The following is a 15341-nucleotide window of genomic DNA, read 5'->3' on the forward strand; positions in this document are numbered from 1 at the left end:
GCGAGTGGTGATATAGTGACCAACAAAACCACGTTTTCTATAATGGACTATTTACCCATGATATTAAAGGAATAGCTCTAACTGTTCCAAGACCCCTCTTCATTCCCAGCAACTTTGCAGATCCAAGTGATAACCTTGTATGAACAATCTTAGGAAGCGCTTGTATGATAACCAGGAATATGTGACAATATTTAGGAGTTTTACCTGAAACTGTACAGTTCAGCAGTTACAAGAAATAACACTGCCACACGACACACTCTGAAACCAATACAACCAGTCAGACAAATCCAGAAATGGCCAGATTCATCAAGTTTTAAAGCAGTGAGATAAAGGGGTTAATATGATGGGAATCATTATAAAGACAAAAAACTAGGGAAGGCAATGGACAGACTTTGATAGCTCACCTCTCTGACCTGAGGCATGATCAATCACAACTGAGACATCTCTGAGGTTTTTCTAATTTTTTCTTAAAACCTTCCAATTGCACAACTTCCCCACGTGGTCTAGCAGGGCGTAACACTCCGGTGGAGAACAGGGAGATGCTGCAGGCTGTGTTCCTGCCATCTCTTAACCAGGCGCCAGCAGTGACTGAGAGTGGTCTCTACTTTGGGGGAATAACTCACTAAACACAACTGTGCCCATGTGCTTATTGGTGCTGGTGTATGGGAACAGAAAAGCTGGATATATATGTACATGTTCATGCAATTTCCAGTGCTCCCTACCAGTTTGCCACCTTTTTAATCACAAACAACTCAAAATCACAGATCAGTGTCATGTGCATGAGTCAGAAGGATGAGGACAGTGTACAGATCAGCCACGTTTTGTGTCAGACATCCTCACAGCCTTTTGCAATGTGCTCAGGGCTGGGGCTGCTTCCCGGCCCCTTGAGTCCATGTTTGCCCAGCATGTAGAGCTTCACCTGTGGGTAATTAAAAAGGTAAGAGGTCTTCATTACCTGAAGCCCAATCAATAATCACCTGTATCTGCTGCATCTCCACTTTTCAGTATCTCTAAAATAGTTAAATATTTGATGGCTGTACATAATGGACCTGGCTTATCTCTCTCTAACAGCTTCCAGCGCTAGTCGATGGCTGGCTGTGCTGGCTGCTGTGGCACCGTAAACATTAATGACTACTGCACCATGCCATTTGGGATTCTGACAAAGTTTTAACTTGAAATTCCCTCAGGGAGCAAAATCAACAGCAGCCTTTATCTATGACTGAATAGAAAACATTACGAGGTGGAGAGTCCCGTGCTGCTGTATTTACTACAGCTAAATACACAAACCTATGTCAAAAACTTCTGACGGGCAGCTGACACCCGCCCACCCCCACAGCAATCTAGCATGCGTGCTGACAGATTTTGGAAGCAACTATATGTTTTTCTGTCTGACAAACTTGATAAATTGTCTTACAGAAATTTACAGCTTAGCCTGGTCTTGCCTGAAAAAAACATCCCACAAACAAACCCAACCGGTATTTGTCAAAAGGGCTTACGATACCTTTGGGGAGCCTTGTTCTGTATTTATTGAGACTGGAGAACTTTTGCCCGGGATTAGGTCTCATGCCACTCAATTTCATGCACCTCTGGTTAAAACGTGTGTTTTGGCAGGTAGGTTCAGGCCAGCAGTGACCCAGGACCACGGACCAGGTCTCTGAGGGATGGAGGAGCCCTCCCCAGCCCAAGGGAGTTGCAACCTCCAACTGCAGCGGCCAGCAGCTCCGTGCCTGGCCCTCAGAGGTGCTGGGCCCCTGAGGGAGACGCTGGTCCCTGAGGAAGGGAATTATGAAGTGGAAGCTTATGTCTGCTAAGGAACCTCGTGGGAAATCACCAGGTCCTGGCTGGAACACCGCCACCACCAGCATAAAGGCGCACCCATGGGCAGTCTTGGCAGCTGAGTTATGGCGAAATAAAGATTAAAAGGAAATCTTATTGAGCATGCAATGTAGTGTGCCGTGTAACTACAGCAAGCCAACCTTAAAAAAGAGCAACAACACAGAAAGCTCTCATGAGATGGTAAATAGCTATATATTTGCTGTAACCTTTACCTCTACTAATCACACAACACCGTACTTCTGGAAGCCGGGAGTCACATGCTCGGTCTCCTGCAATACTGGTTTAACTCCAGATGATTTCACAGCTTTTCCCACTGCGCAATGCATAGAGCTTTATGACACTCACTCTGTTTTTAAGCTGATTTCAATGAGGCTATTCAGGTAAAGAAAGAATAATAGCTTGATATGTTCCAGGGAGTGGTATCAACATCCTTGCAAAGGAACACAAAGGAACCAATAAAGCACCTCCGTGGTAGATACTGTCAGCAGCAAATGGAAAGGAGAGAGAGGAGAGAGAGGCCAGAACAAAAGATAACGGGGGCCAGACTGAAGCTGCTAATTACTTATAGGCAAACATCAAATGAGAATGAAGCTGGACATGTGCATAAATGACACATTGATTTTTAATTCCGCACAAGATTTTTGCTCTGCAAGATTCAATCACTGTTTATATTTTCCAAGCTTATCCTACATAAAGTGCTACAGATATCACCTTAAGGAATGACTCACAGTTTTAATCCATCAGTTTGTTTTCCGTTTAAAGTCAAAGAGAGTCAGCCTAAAACCATTTTTTTTTTTTGTGCACTTGCTTCAGTAAAGCTAAAGGTCCCTGGGCTTGTTTTAAAACATATTTCAATGTGACCTAGCTAATCCTTTAATACCAGCTTTCACTACCTTTGATCAGCCTCTTACTGTAGCTGTAAGAGATTAGATCAAACCTTTCCAAAAAGAAAGTTGGTTGTGGAGATTTTTCCTGTTGCAATGAATTAATATTACCATCAACTCCCGGGCTGAAATATCTGGCCAAGCAGAGGGTGGGCAGCATGTCCTTTAGGGGACATCTCTGCATACACCATACATAACACCATGCCACTCACCTGTAAGACATAGGAAAAAACCCATTCTGTTCACGTATTTGATAGACAGAGTTTTGATATATACCAGCTGAAAGCCACACCATGGTTGCACACTTAGACATATGTTTCAGGTAAGAGAAAATACCTCGTTTATTTTTCAAAAACAAAATAACACCTTAACAGGGAGGAGTGCAGGACTATTGGCTTACCTGGAGCGGTAGGTGCATTCAGAGATCTGGAAACTCGACTTTGATTGCAGAATTAGACAAACATCAGTGCTGTGTTTGTGTCAACAGCCTGCTTTCCTTTCTGGCCATCTCAAGGGAGCTGAAAGCAGAGGCCTCCCCAGCCACTTCTGAGAGCTTCGTGAAGCAGGGTGCGGAGGGTAGGGATGGTGGCAGTGTGGTCAGAAGAGCCTGGGAGCTAGCCTCAGATCTCTGATTTATTTTATATAGAGATCACAGGATGTCAGGACTTTCAATAAATGCCTATTGACTGAATCCTGTCAGACGACAGATTTCACTCATCTTCAGGCAGCCCCTGCCTACCGTACCCCTTTCAATACCGCTTCAATCTTCATTTAGCTGCAACCGCGGTTTAACAGGGGAATAAACCACATGACTAGCTTGCAGATTATCTCTTTTAAAGATGTCATGGGCTGTCACTGATAAATAAAAAATCCATTAATGTCATGTTCCTTATTATTTCACTATTTCCAAGGTCTGTACTGGAGACATGAGCCTCTTCTCTTCTGGTTCTGTGGGAAGGCAGCATGAGTTAGGAGTACCAGACATCCCACCTCGCTGCCTACCCCGTGACAGCCCAAGGGGACACAAACTTCTATGAACAGACACCGCACAGTAAGAAGGGAAAATTGTAAGGACATTTACTGTCTCCTTTAAAATTGCATCACAAATGCATAGGGCCAGGGTAGGTCTGCTGGCACCAAGGGTGAATAAACGATGTATGCCAGATGAAAATTTGGGTCTGAATGCTTGTGCCAAATCCTGTCCTCAACTGTGACCTTATTTTGCAGCTCCTGTTCACAAAACAAACCCCTGCTGAAATGAGGCAGAGACAGGCACAAGCAGGAGGCACAAAGTCAGGTCCCTACAGTAGCATAAATCTAAAATGAGCTTGGCATTTATGTTATTGGAAATATTTGCGATTTCACAAATTTCTCAATTAAAACAGCACTGTATATTCTCTGTGTTTTTAGAAATATCAATCTGTTATACAGGCAGAAAATAAAAGTGGTAAGTGAGTTACAAAAGCACATTTCCCTCTCCCAAATTAGGAAATAATTTATCTCTCTCCCTTATCACTAAATATGTTGATAAACCTGGTACACACACTGAATCAGCAGTTTTAGAGAAAGGATTATGTCAGATTAATTTTAATCTAATCCATTTCTATCTCCTGAGAAGCTTTTTACTTCTTGCTTTTAATAATTTAAACACCGACTGTGGCATAATATAAAAAATAAATGACGGGAGATGCACTCTAAATGGAAGCTACAACTCTCAATCACTTCTTATTTAAATGAGAATTTCATATGCCTGGTTCTAAGTTTAATGAAACCTCTCCTTGCTGCACTGTTATAATCTTCAACACGCAGAGCCGGGCACAAAAGCATGCTCCCACTCTCCGGCTTGCCATAATGCTGCTGCAGAAGAAGATGCTCCCAGTTAATGTTGTTCTGCCAGGCTGTTGGGAGCCAGCCACAGCTTTCAGGAGAGCTTCTCCTCTTTGTGTGAGCGGGGAATCTCGCCTAAGAGGTGCACACTGCAAGGTGCTAGGAATTGGCAGCTTTGGGGATGTTATTTTCTCGTTCTTGGCCCGAGATAACTCATTTGGAGGTTTTAGAGCACAACAACATATTCACTGGAAATCACTTGTGCACGATGACACTTTTTAGACATGGGAATTTAACTACTGATGGGGTCATGTGAATGGTGAAGGAGTAAGAGGAGAAATCGATAACAGATTTAGATATTTTTGATGCTACACTGTTTGCTCTCAAAGCACATTTGATTATACCATATGTATGTGAAAGGTGGCTGCCAACACCAGCCCCACTACCATTGCTGGATGGTTTCAAACACACTGAAAGCATCACTTGATCAGTGCTAATCCAAAACACTTCTATTCTTTTTTCTTTTTCTTCCCCAGACACAACGGAGTGACTTACCTGCTTGTATTTTGGCTCCAATCTTTGCAGCAACCCATGAAGGCTACTCAATGACCTTGCAGCATTTTGACAAATAGTTAAACCAACGAATCAACACTTGCTAACAGCTTAGCAGATTTTTTGCTTCGTTTCCTAGAGAAATGGAACTTTTACAACCACGTTGCCTATCTGTCTGTGAGATACTCCTCTTTAAATTAACTTTGCACTAATTGGAACCAAATTCAACTGAGCAGCAAAGGCTTAAGAAGCCATTAAGATAGGAATGAAAGAGGAGAAACTATTAATGCCTCAGTAAGGGAAAGGTGGGGTAGTTCAGCACTTCTGCAGCCTGCTTGGCAAGAGGCAACTGGACAGTCCTGGGTATATGGGTTATATATATATATATGGGTATATGTGCAAGAACCACATTTTGAGAAAGCTCTGGGCATCCTGCACTTAAAGAAACTGCAGCGAAATAAAGGCTGAATATTTAGGTTACTGTGGTAAAGCAGGGTGGGGATGTAAAACACCCGATGTCAGATGCCATGTAAGAATATATCAGGATAGGAATTGTAATCTAACAAATACAGAAAAGTAACGGCACTTGTCTGATTCAACTTTCCATCCTTCTAAAGAATTCACAGTAATGGGAATGCACCATAAGAGAAAGATCCGGCACTGAGAAGCTGATTTAACACTTATGGGAACATGTGCTTAAAGGGCCTTGTCCCAAACCACTCTGAATCAGTCACACAGCGTAAGAGCAACTTGCATTTATGCATTGGCATAGATGTTGCACAGTAGGCAGAGCAGGATAATGCTGCTTGGATGGAATGAAATCATCCACTGGTTTTAGATAGGCATTAGATGGAAACGTCCTTGGCCTCTTTAGCTGTATGTTATTTCTTTTTTTTTTTTTTTTTTCCATTGCCTTTTCCAAGGCTGACTGTATAAATGCTTTCCAAAGTTTTAACATAAGGTTTGCTTAATGTTGACTCTAAGGGCAGCAATGGAGAATATTACAAATTTTTCTTCCCATTTTATAAATACATTTCTAACCTGCTTGGGGCTGAAAGCCCCCATACGTTGCTCCCGAGATGGTATGAAAATGGCTGACAATTGCCTTTTGCCACCTGCACTGCTCTGATCAGTTTTAGAAAGGTTTTTTTTTTGTTCCCCTTGCACTCTGCAGCTGGGGCTGTACAAGTGAGAAGCCCAGATCTGATTTGTGCAATAGATTATTTACGAGACAAATTCCTCAAACCATTCATCACAAAACACAACACAGGCTACCAGCCATCCTCACAGCCAAAACACTTTCACTGTTTCCAGCCCATGAAGTGCCCATCATCACTTTTAACAATATATAAATAAAAGGAGAGAAAAACTGGCCAGATGAGAAACCAGGCATTAATCATTTTTCTGCAGCGCACAGAAGTGGTCATAGCACCGCTGTAATCAGTAAAGTGCTTTCTGAAAAACATGTCTGGTGTCTACACTTCACTACCTACCATACAGCATGAAAGGCTGAGATTGAGATGAAATCAGAATTGCCATCTCTTCTGTCAAATGCTAAAATTTAGTTAGTTCTACTTGATTAAGCTGTGCAACAGAACTAAAAGTTCTCCCAGATACAGGGGAAAAAAAGGCAGGAGAGAATGGGAAAAACCTGAACACATCCATTATGTGAAAAGATGTGAAAATAATTCTCTGTCAACATTTCAGCTCACAGACCCAGACTACATGGGTGTATTTCCAACAGCAATAATAGCATGAGTTGGGAAAGAGAGATTTGAACCAAACTTTAATAAATTCCCTCCTCTTTGTGAAGATGGACTTTTTCAAGTGCATCTAGGACATGGGTGCTGCAAAGAGGGGCAGAAAACTTGTTTCCTTTTAGTGTTTTGTGTGTGTGTAAGAACAATACAAATACCTCCAAAACTGGGCAATTCTCGCTAGGGCTTTTCCATAGAAATGGATGATGAGATAGAGATGTGCAAATGCTAGCACACTTTTAACTGGTAAAATGTAGATGGTTTTGTGCATTAGTAGATCAAAATGATATAAAAACTGCTGAATTGGGTCACTGTTTGCTCAGAGGTGCCGTTCCCTAATGCTCAGGAAAGTCACCCATTGTTGCAGCTAAGAACAGAGGCACCCCCATATCGGGGAACTGGAGTTCAGGACCAGAACTGGTGTCGGGAAGGTTCAAGGTCCTGGACCACCAGGAACCTCTTCAATGGCCATGAGCATGTGGGCTGGAGGAGGTGCATCCTTCAGAAATGCCAGCAAGTTTTCATTTGCATATTTAAGCACTTCACAATCTAAAAAAGTTATCAGATAATTTATTTTTTTCCACAGATTACCTAGGTAAATTAAGAAGAGTGAGAATAAATGTGTTATATATAGATGTGAAGAGCAGCAGTACGAGCTATGGAAAGACAGACCTCAGAACACGACAAGCCTCTAGGGAACGTAAAGGAAACACAATTTAAATAATTGAGTAATTCAGAGATCATTTTCACCAGTTCTCCACATACATTCATCATTTCTCACAACACTTGGAGATCTGAAATCTTTTATTCTATAGGATTTTCCCACACGGACAGGAAGGCAAATGTCACGAGAACTTTGTGTATATAGATCTTTCATAAAGATGAATAAGAGAAAATCTGGGGAAGGGGAAAAAAAGTGAAGAAAAGCCCAAAAGACAAATTCATTTATCTTCCCAAAGACAGGAACGGGAAGGATTTTAGGGATGGATTTACAAACTTGTTTTTCTGCTTGTTTATGGGTGTGCTACCAACTGTCAAGTGAAACATGCACACCTTTCTATGCCTGTATTTTTCTAATCTCTAGACTCACAATGAAATACCTGGGATGTTAGAAGGAAACTGTAGTTGTTAAAATATTAACTAAGCCTGCCCTGAACAACAAATAAATCTTATAAAAGTGGCAGCTAAATAACTCAGTTCACACAAGCTTGAATAAAAACAACTATTTGGCATAAAGAATGGTTTGGTCTTTTAAAACTTGGAGATAAAGTTAAAAGGGCAAAGACCTCCAGACACTTTGTGGGCATATCCCCTATGGAATTCACTTGTGTTTAGAGCCCTGAGAAACAAAAGGGAGGGCCTGCTTTATTTTATTTTATTTCATTTCATCAGGGGGCATTCTTTTTTTCTAATTAAATTTACCTTGCCAAATTTTATTAACAAAACTGAAAAAAAAAAAGAAAAATGTTTTCACCCACAGCTTTAAATTAAACAGACTATTTTACATTTCAAAATGCTTCATTGTCTCTAAATATATCTAAATGTAGTAAAAAAGGCTTAATAATACAAAACGGAATGAAACACTTCAGACAAACCCAAGTTATTTTTTGTATTTTTGTTTTCATTTTGGCTAGCGATGCCCCCACATCAATTATTCATACAGCTCTTCCAAGGAGAGACAGCAGATGGTATTGATCTGGGAGTGCTTCAAAAATGTAAAGCAATATAGCGTTGTTTTTATGGTACCCAAATTACAGGGTTCATCCTAAGAAATGCTGAGATACCATAACCAGCCTCATCAAAACAGTCACGAAAACTTTTTGATGCTCTTCATGTTTCCAAAACTGTTACTGTGTGATTTAAGTACGTAAGAAACACGACCAGGTATACACATCTAGTCTAGATTTTCAATTGTCTTTTCTTGTCTACAATGTGACCACTTTCTACCACTGCTCATCGAGCTGTTGTGTGCGCACTTCATGCCATGTTCCCATAACTATGTTTACTTTTACTTTATTTTTTCCATAGGGCTTCATAGGTAGACTGGTTGACACATGAACATCATTAGGCTTTTAATTAAAAAGCAGTGGAAATAACGAGGGAAAACCCTACACGCTCAGGATAATTATTTCAGAAAAATGTTAACAACTCAGGTAGGCTTTTTCTACTACTACTACACTGATTTAGTGTAAGGGAACAAGTAGGAAAGGAGGAAAAAAAAAGAATTGAAAATTTCTACCAGACAAGGCAGCATAAATACAGCAGGACAGGCTTCAAGGGCTCAGGCACTGACTGCTCTGAGAGCAGAAAATATGACAGAAGCAAATGTTTGATTTGCATTTATTCTGGTTTTCAGCCCAGTGACTTCCTGAGCTCCAGATGAACATTTATTTCCCAAATTTCCAGCATTCAGCAAGCACTTCATCATAGGATGCAATCACATCATTATACTGCTTAACAAAATATAACACCAGGATGCACTGACCTGACAAAATAGTGACTCCCTGTTGAAAATGTACCACGGGAAATACACATTTTGTTTCGAGGAAGAAAGAAGCCTGAATTCATATGGTCAATCTCCAATTCATGGTAAAATAAAAATTAGGGCATGCATGGAGATGCCCATAATGTTCTGTGCAAGCTGTATTTGGTCCACTTTATGATGCTGAAAATACTTGTTAATCATTTGGACTTGTTTTCAGGATAAAATCCTGGTAACATATGAGGAATAGGAAGCTTTTTATTTGGCATCATTAAGAAGAAAAAAAACTCTCAACAACCAATGTATGTAGGCCAATATAACTTCACTTTTAACTGCCAGCTCTTTAAAAATGGGTAATTCCAAGTAGCAAAGTATCAGAGTGAATTACAGATTAAAGGATAAAAGTCTGGATGCAGACAGACATTTCTAATTTTAGTACAATCCAGGATTTTAAAGACCAAGATGACCAATGACACAGCAGTGGACAGGTAATGATTCTCTTCTAATGCGTGTAAATTTCCTTTATCAAATTTCTGCAGATTATGGGGGCTCTAAGCCTTGCCACTTGAGTCAATTCAAAGCTGAGGAAAAGCTGGAACTGATTCCCCGCCCAGACATGGGAAATTTTTCCCATCAAGAAAGAACTGTTGAGCCTGCACCTCTGGCACCCTCTGAAGGATATCCTCAACTCTGTACTCAGGAATCAGCCAGTTTATTGTTTTGTTGTTGTTTGTTTTTCCCTAGGCTTCACCCATTCTGGTGAACACCCTCATCGTCAAAGCAACAGCTACTCTCCAGTTTAAATTTTATTTTATTTTTTAATGTCATTTTCAATGCAGAAGAGAAACTAAAGTCAAAAAAAAAAAAAGCCATAATGTAGAATTTTTCCCCAGGCAGTCCTCTGTTTCAGAGTTGGTCATTAATGTCCCCAGGCACTTTTGCAAGGATTATAAGTCAGCTTTTCTGTCCTAATCAAATTCCAAAATAAGTAATTGCATTTCCTCCATCTTAATGCCACTCACACTTTCAACTAGATGTATTATTTCTCACTTCTAGCCTGACTGTTATCTGCTGTTGCACTACCATGTTAAACAGTTGCAATGTTATATCCCAGAGGTGGCATAGCAAGGCATGGGGAGGAACTGATCTCTACAGCTTTGCAAACACTGCCTTGGACCCTTGGGATGGAAGCTGCCAATGAAACACCATCATTTTCCGACATACAGTTAGTTTCCAGTGATATCTGATATTCTCTTATGAAGCTCCATCTGCCCAGAGCTGGAATAGGAGATAGCTGTGGTAATTGTGCAATAACTGCTAGAGACCAAATAGTTTCTATTACACTGGGAGACATACAGTTGGCTGACGGAAACGCAATGCACATGATTGAAAAGCATTAACTTTGCAGTTGTGACTTTTAAAACTCATCCTTATTTCTAAACTTGAGAGGAAGGAGTAGGAGGAAGGAAGAGAAAATGAAATTATTTTCACAGAGAAGATTAATTCCTGCAGAACAAAGGTCTCAGTCTCAATTACCTGGAACTATTTTGACTTTCCATGAAATACTTTCTATGCAAACCGGAAAACCACCAGGGGAGTACCCAGCCCAGATTGGGTACAAAATTGCAATAGTATCAATTTAGACTAATTGTGGATCTGGCTTGTAACGAACAAGATAATTTTCTAGCTGGAATAAAGCAAGCCGTAAAACGTGGCCAAGTAGGAAGATATCTCCCATCCAAATGACAACAGGAAATAATTACCCTTCAGTTTTCTCCCTGTCTGGACTCCAGAAATGCACTCACCTCTCTGTCACTGCAAGGTGCTCTTTCCTTCCTACAGAAATCTGAAATAACTTTGGGACCTTTCCGGAGTGTGTTTGCATCATCAGTGAATACGCTCAGACCAAGGCTTCCTCGTGAATGACATCTCCCATAGCATCGCAGACTCCAAATGAGTTCATGGCTGGTCCACAACCCATCTTCAGTGTTTTTTAATATCTAGCTTTGGCAGCTTCCTAATGAGGTGCTGCAGTGAGACCCATTTTAGGGGGGTGAGGTGGCAAGCTCCATCCACACAGACCAGAGGGCATGTAATTCTGGGGTGTACCTAATAAATACAGGAGCCACTCTCATAAAAGTTATGTGCTGCAATAACGAGTAATTTTGTGGGTTTGGCATTACAGGTGTAAGAATCACCTTCAAGTAATGAATATCAGAAATGCGAGATATTGAAGCTCTCATGGTAATCTCCTGAACTAAAAGGAGAAATAACATCTGAAGCCAAAAGCGAAGGAGGCCCTCGCTGAATAAATGAAGTAGGTGGGTATGCTTGCCATACAGCTCCTCCGCCACAGTATGAAATAGCGAGGTTTCCCATTGCAGAGACTAGAGACTGGCACCTGAAACATGCCTTATATAAAAGCACCACACAACTCAAAGGCAGGAGCACACTTAGTACAGCAAAACATTTGTTTGCTCTGCTGAATGGGCTTTATCCTGATTCCAAAGAACTTTTGGTCAGGTTTCCCTAAGATTGTTTACAATTCCAGCTCTCGATGTGTAAGCAGTAGCAGGCCTCACAGGTCATGACGCCCGCAGGCCCGGGGCCTAGGCCCTTTTCTCATTCTCCTGCGTGCCGGTGGCATGCCAGCCGCCCTGATGAGGCCTCTGCCAGCTGGTCAGAGCGGCAGGGGAGCTCTGTAAGCGCTTGTCTTGTCACATTTGAGCGTGAAAAGCAGCCTGCTGGCAAACGGCTCGCGAGGCAATTCTTGTCCAGCTGATGAGCAAGGAAGAGGACAGACAGATTTCAAAGCATGACTGCAAATTTCTTTAAAAGGGACGCAGAACTGCGGAAGATGGCCACTTGCTGATGATATACTGAAATACTTTCTGATAGACCAGCTCGGTGCTTTGGCTGGTTGTTGAGCTGCAGGCCGCGTGGTTCCACACACCTCGCCCCCAGGCCTGATGGCAGCCACAAGGACGGGAGGCACAATGGGCTGACTGCTTCTCTGAGGCTTTGTTTTGGGTGTAATAGTGCAAGACACGGACTTAAGATGTCAGCCAACCAAGACAGGATTGGCTCAACTAAAACAAGTTTTTGCTCAGTTGAAAGAATTGTTCTGTTTTAAACATTGATACTGTCCTGTATAGATCAAACTTCACTGAAGTAATTGCTACATTATACATTAAGACATATATGCCACTTCCCCTGTTCTAAACAGTGAGTGTAAGAAGTGACAGGTGCAAAAAAGACAATTTAGTAAGATTTTAAGAGGGAATAAATCTTTTTTTTTTTTTTAAACACAACTACAGTATGGTCTACAGAGGACACGTCAGTAAGACCATTCTAACATTGCAGATTTCTTTTTGCCTGTTTGCTACTACAGCTTTTCCATTTCTCCATAAAAGTTACAAATCCACTTTTTTTTTTTTCTGAGGTGTTAAGAGATACCAGTCACTATCAAGAGAAGACAGGTTGAATACTTTTCTGCACAGAGTCTGTATTTTCAGACATTCAATGAGCCTTGAGTTACAGTTAGTACCAATCTATTATAATTCCAATGGATTTAAATACGTTATCAGACAAAAATGGTAGTGCACAGAGTGGCATATCTTCAGAGACTTTTGGTAGTGGGGTTGCCCATCATTCTGTCTGGCGCTTCAGATTATGATTTCCAGAAAAACAGGTGGGGGCATGAGCATCAACAGCGAATACTGCAGTGCCTGCAGGATCCCTATGTAATTTATTGGCATGGTATTTCCTCCTCTCCATTACCACTCTGCCTTGCCTCTTCCTCTCGTAAAAACAGTAGGAAAAATATGTACTGCCATTCAGAAATAAATCATTGTATTAGACTTGGACAAACACTAACAGAAGCTGAGTACCCACAAGACAAAAACAGTGACAACAAGTGTCTGAAAAACTAAAGTAATAATGAAAAGATTATGTACAAAAGTAACTCTATCAACAACCTTCAAACTTTTTTCAGAAGATACACACACAGAGGTCAAATACAAAAAGGCTTCTGAAAGTTTCACATTCCACAAGGTCTTGGCTATGTCTTCTCCCTATCACATACTGCTCTAGTTTGCATAAGCTTTCTTTGCCCACATACCCAACGGGAGATCTCCCTCAGTGTTTGCTCAGCATGACCACTCAGAACAAACCATTCAGACTGGCACCACCACAGAGCTGTTCTTTAAACCTTCTGAAACACAGCCTGAGAATGAAAACATTGCAAATTGCCACTGGATCCTCTAAGCAAAAGAAGTAAATGGCCTTACCTCCAGAATGAGGTGGTGGTCCACACAACAGCACCATGCCCTGGCCCTGGCGGACAGATACAGTGCTTCTTGTTCTGGTCTTGAAGTTTTCGAGATCTGCCAAGAGAGAAAGAAATCATTTAAAGGGAATTGTTTTTTCCTAATGAGGATGGAAGGTTCATTAGGACTTTGCTCTGTGACAGGGAAACAAAGCAAGCATCAGCTTGGATGAGAAGTTAATGGGAATTGGGTGGACTACAGAGTAGCAGAAGGCTGCTGTGGCAGCCAACTACCAACAAAAAAGCAACAAAAAGATCAGAAAATGTCTCCACAAGTTTCAAGGTGTTGTTCAAGGTAAGGGGAAAAGCTTTTGATTTACCCACGGCGGAAGAAACATCCAGAGAAAACTCCACCAACCCATAATGCTGCTAGAGCTTTTTCTTATAAATTTAAGAATTATTGCCTTAAAACGATCACAGCCCCGAACTACATTATAACCCAGTTCTGTTTCCCTTTAGGAGACTTGTTACCGATGCCCTTGCAACCCATGTGTAGAAACCCTTCCTTTCCCATAAGGAAGTCTCCTGTTAATAACTATGTTAGCCACACAGTGCTTTAATTAAATTCAGTTCCTTCTTCCACCTATCTCCCTTTGCTCTCCTCTCCTTCAGGGGCCATGTACTGCAAAAATGCAGCTCCCTCTCTTGCTGAATTCAAGAAACTTGCTATTAAATGATGAGGTGATGCTCTGCGAGCTGAGCAGCGGCACCATTTATTGATCAGCACCATTGGCAGCTGCGGGAGCGGTAACACACTGAATCACTTTTGTAGCCTTTTATCTTTAACCGTCCCTTGCATTTCAGGTTTCATTTTTTCTGCTTTCAGTGTGGCTGAGCCATGGTTTGGTGATTGCAAACCTGTTGTCAGTGCAGTTGGGAACTAGAGGAAACATAGGTGATAAATATTTAACAGCAGGAATTAGTAGGAACATCATTATAATTTTAAAAGTGTGAAAAATTAAGCCTTGATTTTTATCCACTCTTGATTTTTTTTGATTATTATTTTTTAAGCACTGGTGTGCATACTTAAAAAAATTAAAATAAATAAGTAAAAAAAAAACAGGAGAAGTCACTGCTTTGTTTCAGACTGACTAGTACGCAGGCTACCACCTCAGAGTGGCCTGAGCTGGAGCTGAGCATGCCGCATGTGTGCCGGCAGTGCTTGCTGCTGGTGTGTACCCACTGTGGCCATATCCCCTCTTACTCTACTGGTAGCAGATCTTCACTTTCAACATAGTAAATTAATTGTGTAAAAAAAATACAAATCAATCTGAAAGAGCCGGGCTGTCAGGCAGATCAGCTGTTATTCTTATGCTAGTACTTAGAAACCTTGCTCATGGACACATCCTGCTAAAGTCAAATTCAGGACAAAATCCAGGAAAAAAAGTGAGCTACATTGGCAGCAACAATCAAAAATTTTCTTGTTGTGCTAGTAGCCATCATGAGATTTCCAGCACAGGTCTGCCATACCCTCATGCTCTACGTTTCATCATTCCAGGGATCTCATTATAATTTCAGCTTTTTCATTTGCATTTCAGAGGATAAATATTGTGGTTTGAGGGAGATTTTAAAAAGACGCTGCACTGCAGTGAACTACTCATGAGAACAGAACCAGCCCAAAATTCTGCTCCAATTCACGGACAGAAGCAATGCTGACCAAACCAAGGTCATGGTGC

General features: G+C 41.2%; 1 protein-coding gene across 8 annotated transcripts in view; it reads right to left on the minus strand.

The window, feature by feature from the left end:
- Window positions 1-15341, minus strand: part of LOC106036755 (contactin-4) — a 300476-nt gene that overhangs the window by 82653 nt on the left and 202482 nt on the right. For all 8 annotated transcript variants that reach the window (XM_048068607.2, XM_048068576.2, XM_067002911.1 and 5 more), the window contains one exon: window positions 13628-13723. In XM_048068607.2, the coding sequence (XP_047924564.1) occupies window positions 13628-13723 (96 nt within the window). The remainder of the gene's footprint in view (window positions 1-13627; window positions 13724-15341) is intronic.

The sequence above is a fragment of the Anser cygnoides genome, chromosome 10 (genome assembly GCF_040182565.1).
Source record: "Anser cygnoides isolate HZ-2024a breed goose chromosome 10, Taihu_goose_T2T_genome, whole genome shotgun sequence".
Lineage (NCBI taxonomy): Eukaryota > Metazoa > Chordata > Aves > Anseriformes > Anatidae > Anser > Anser cygnoides.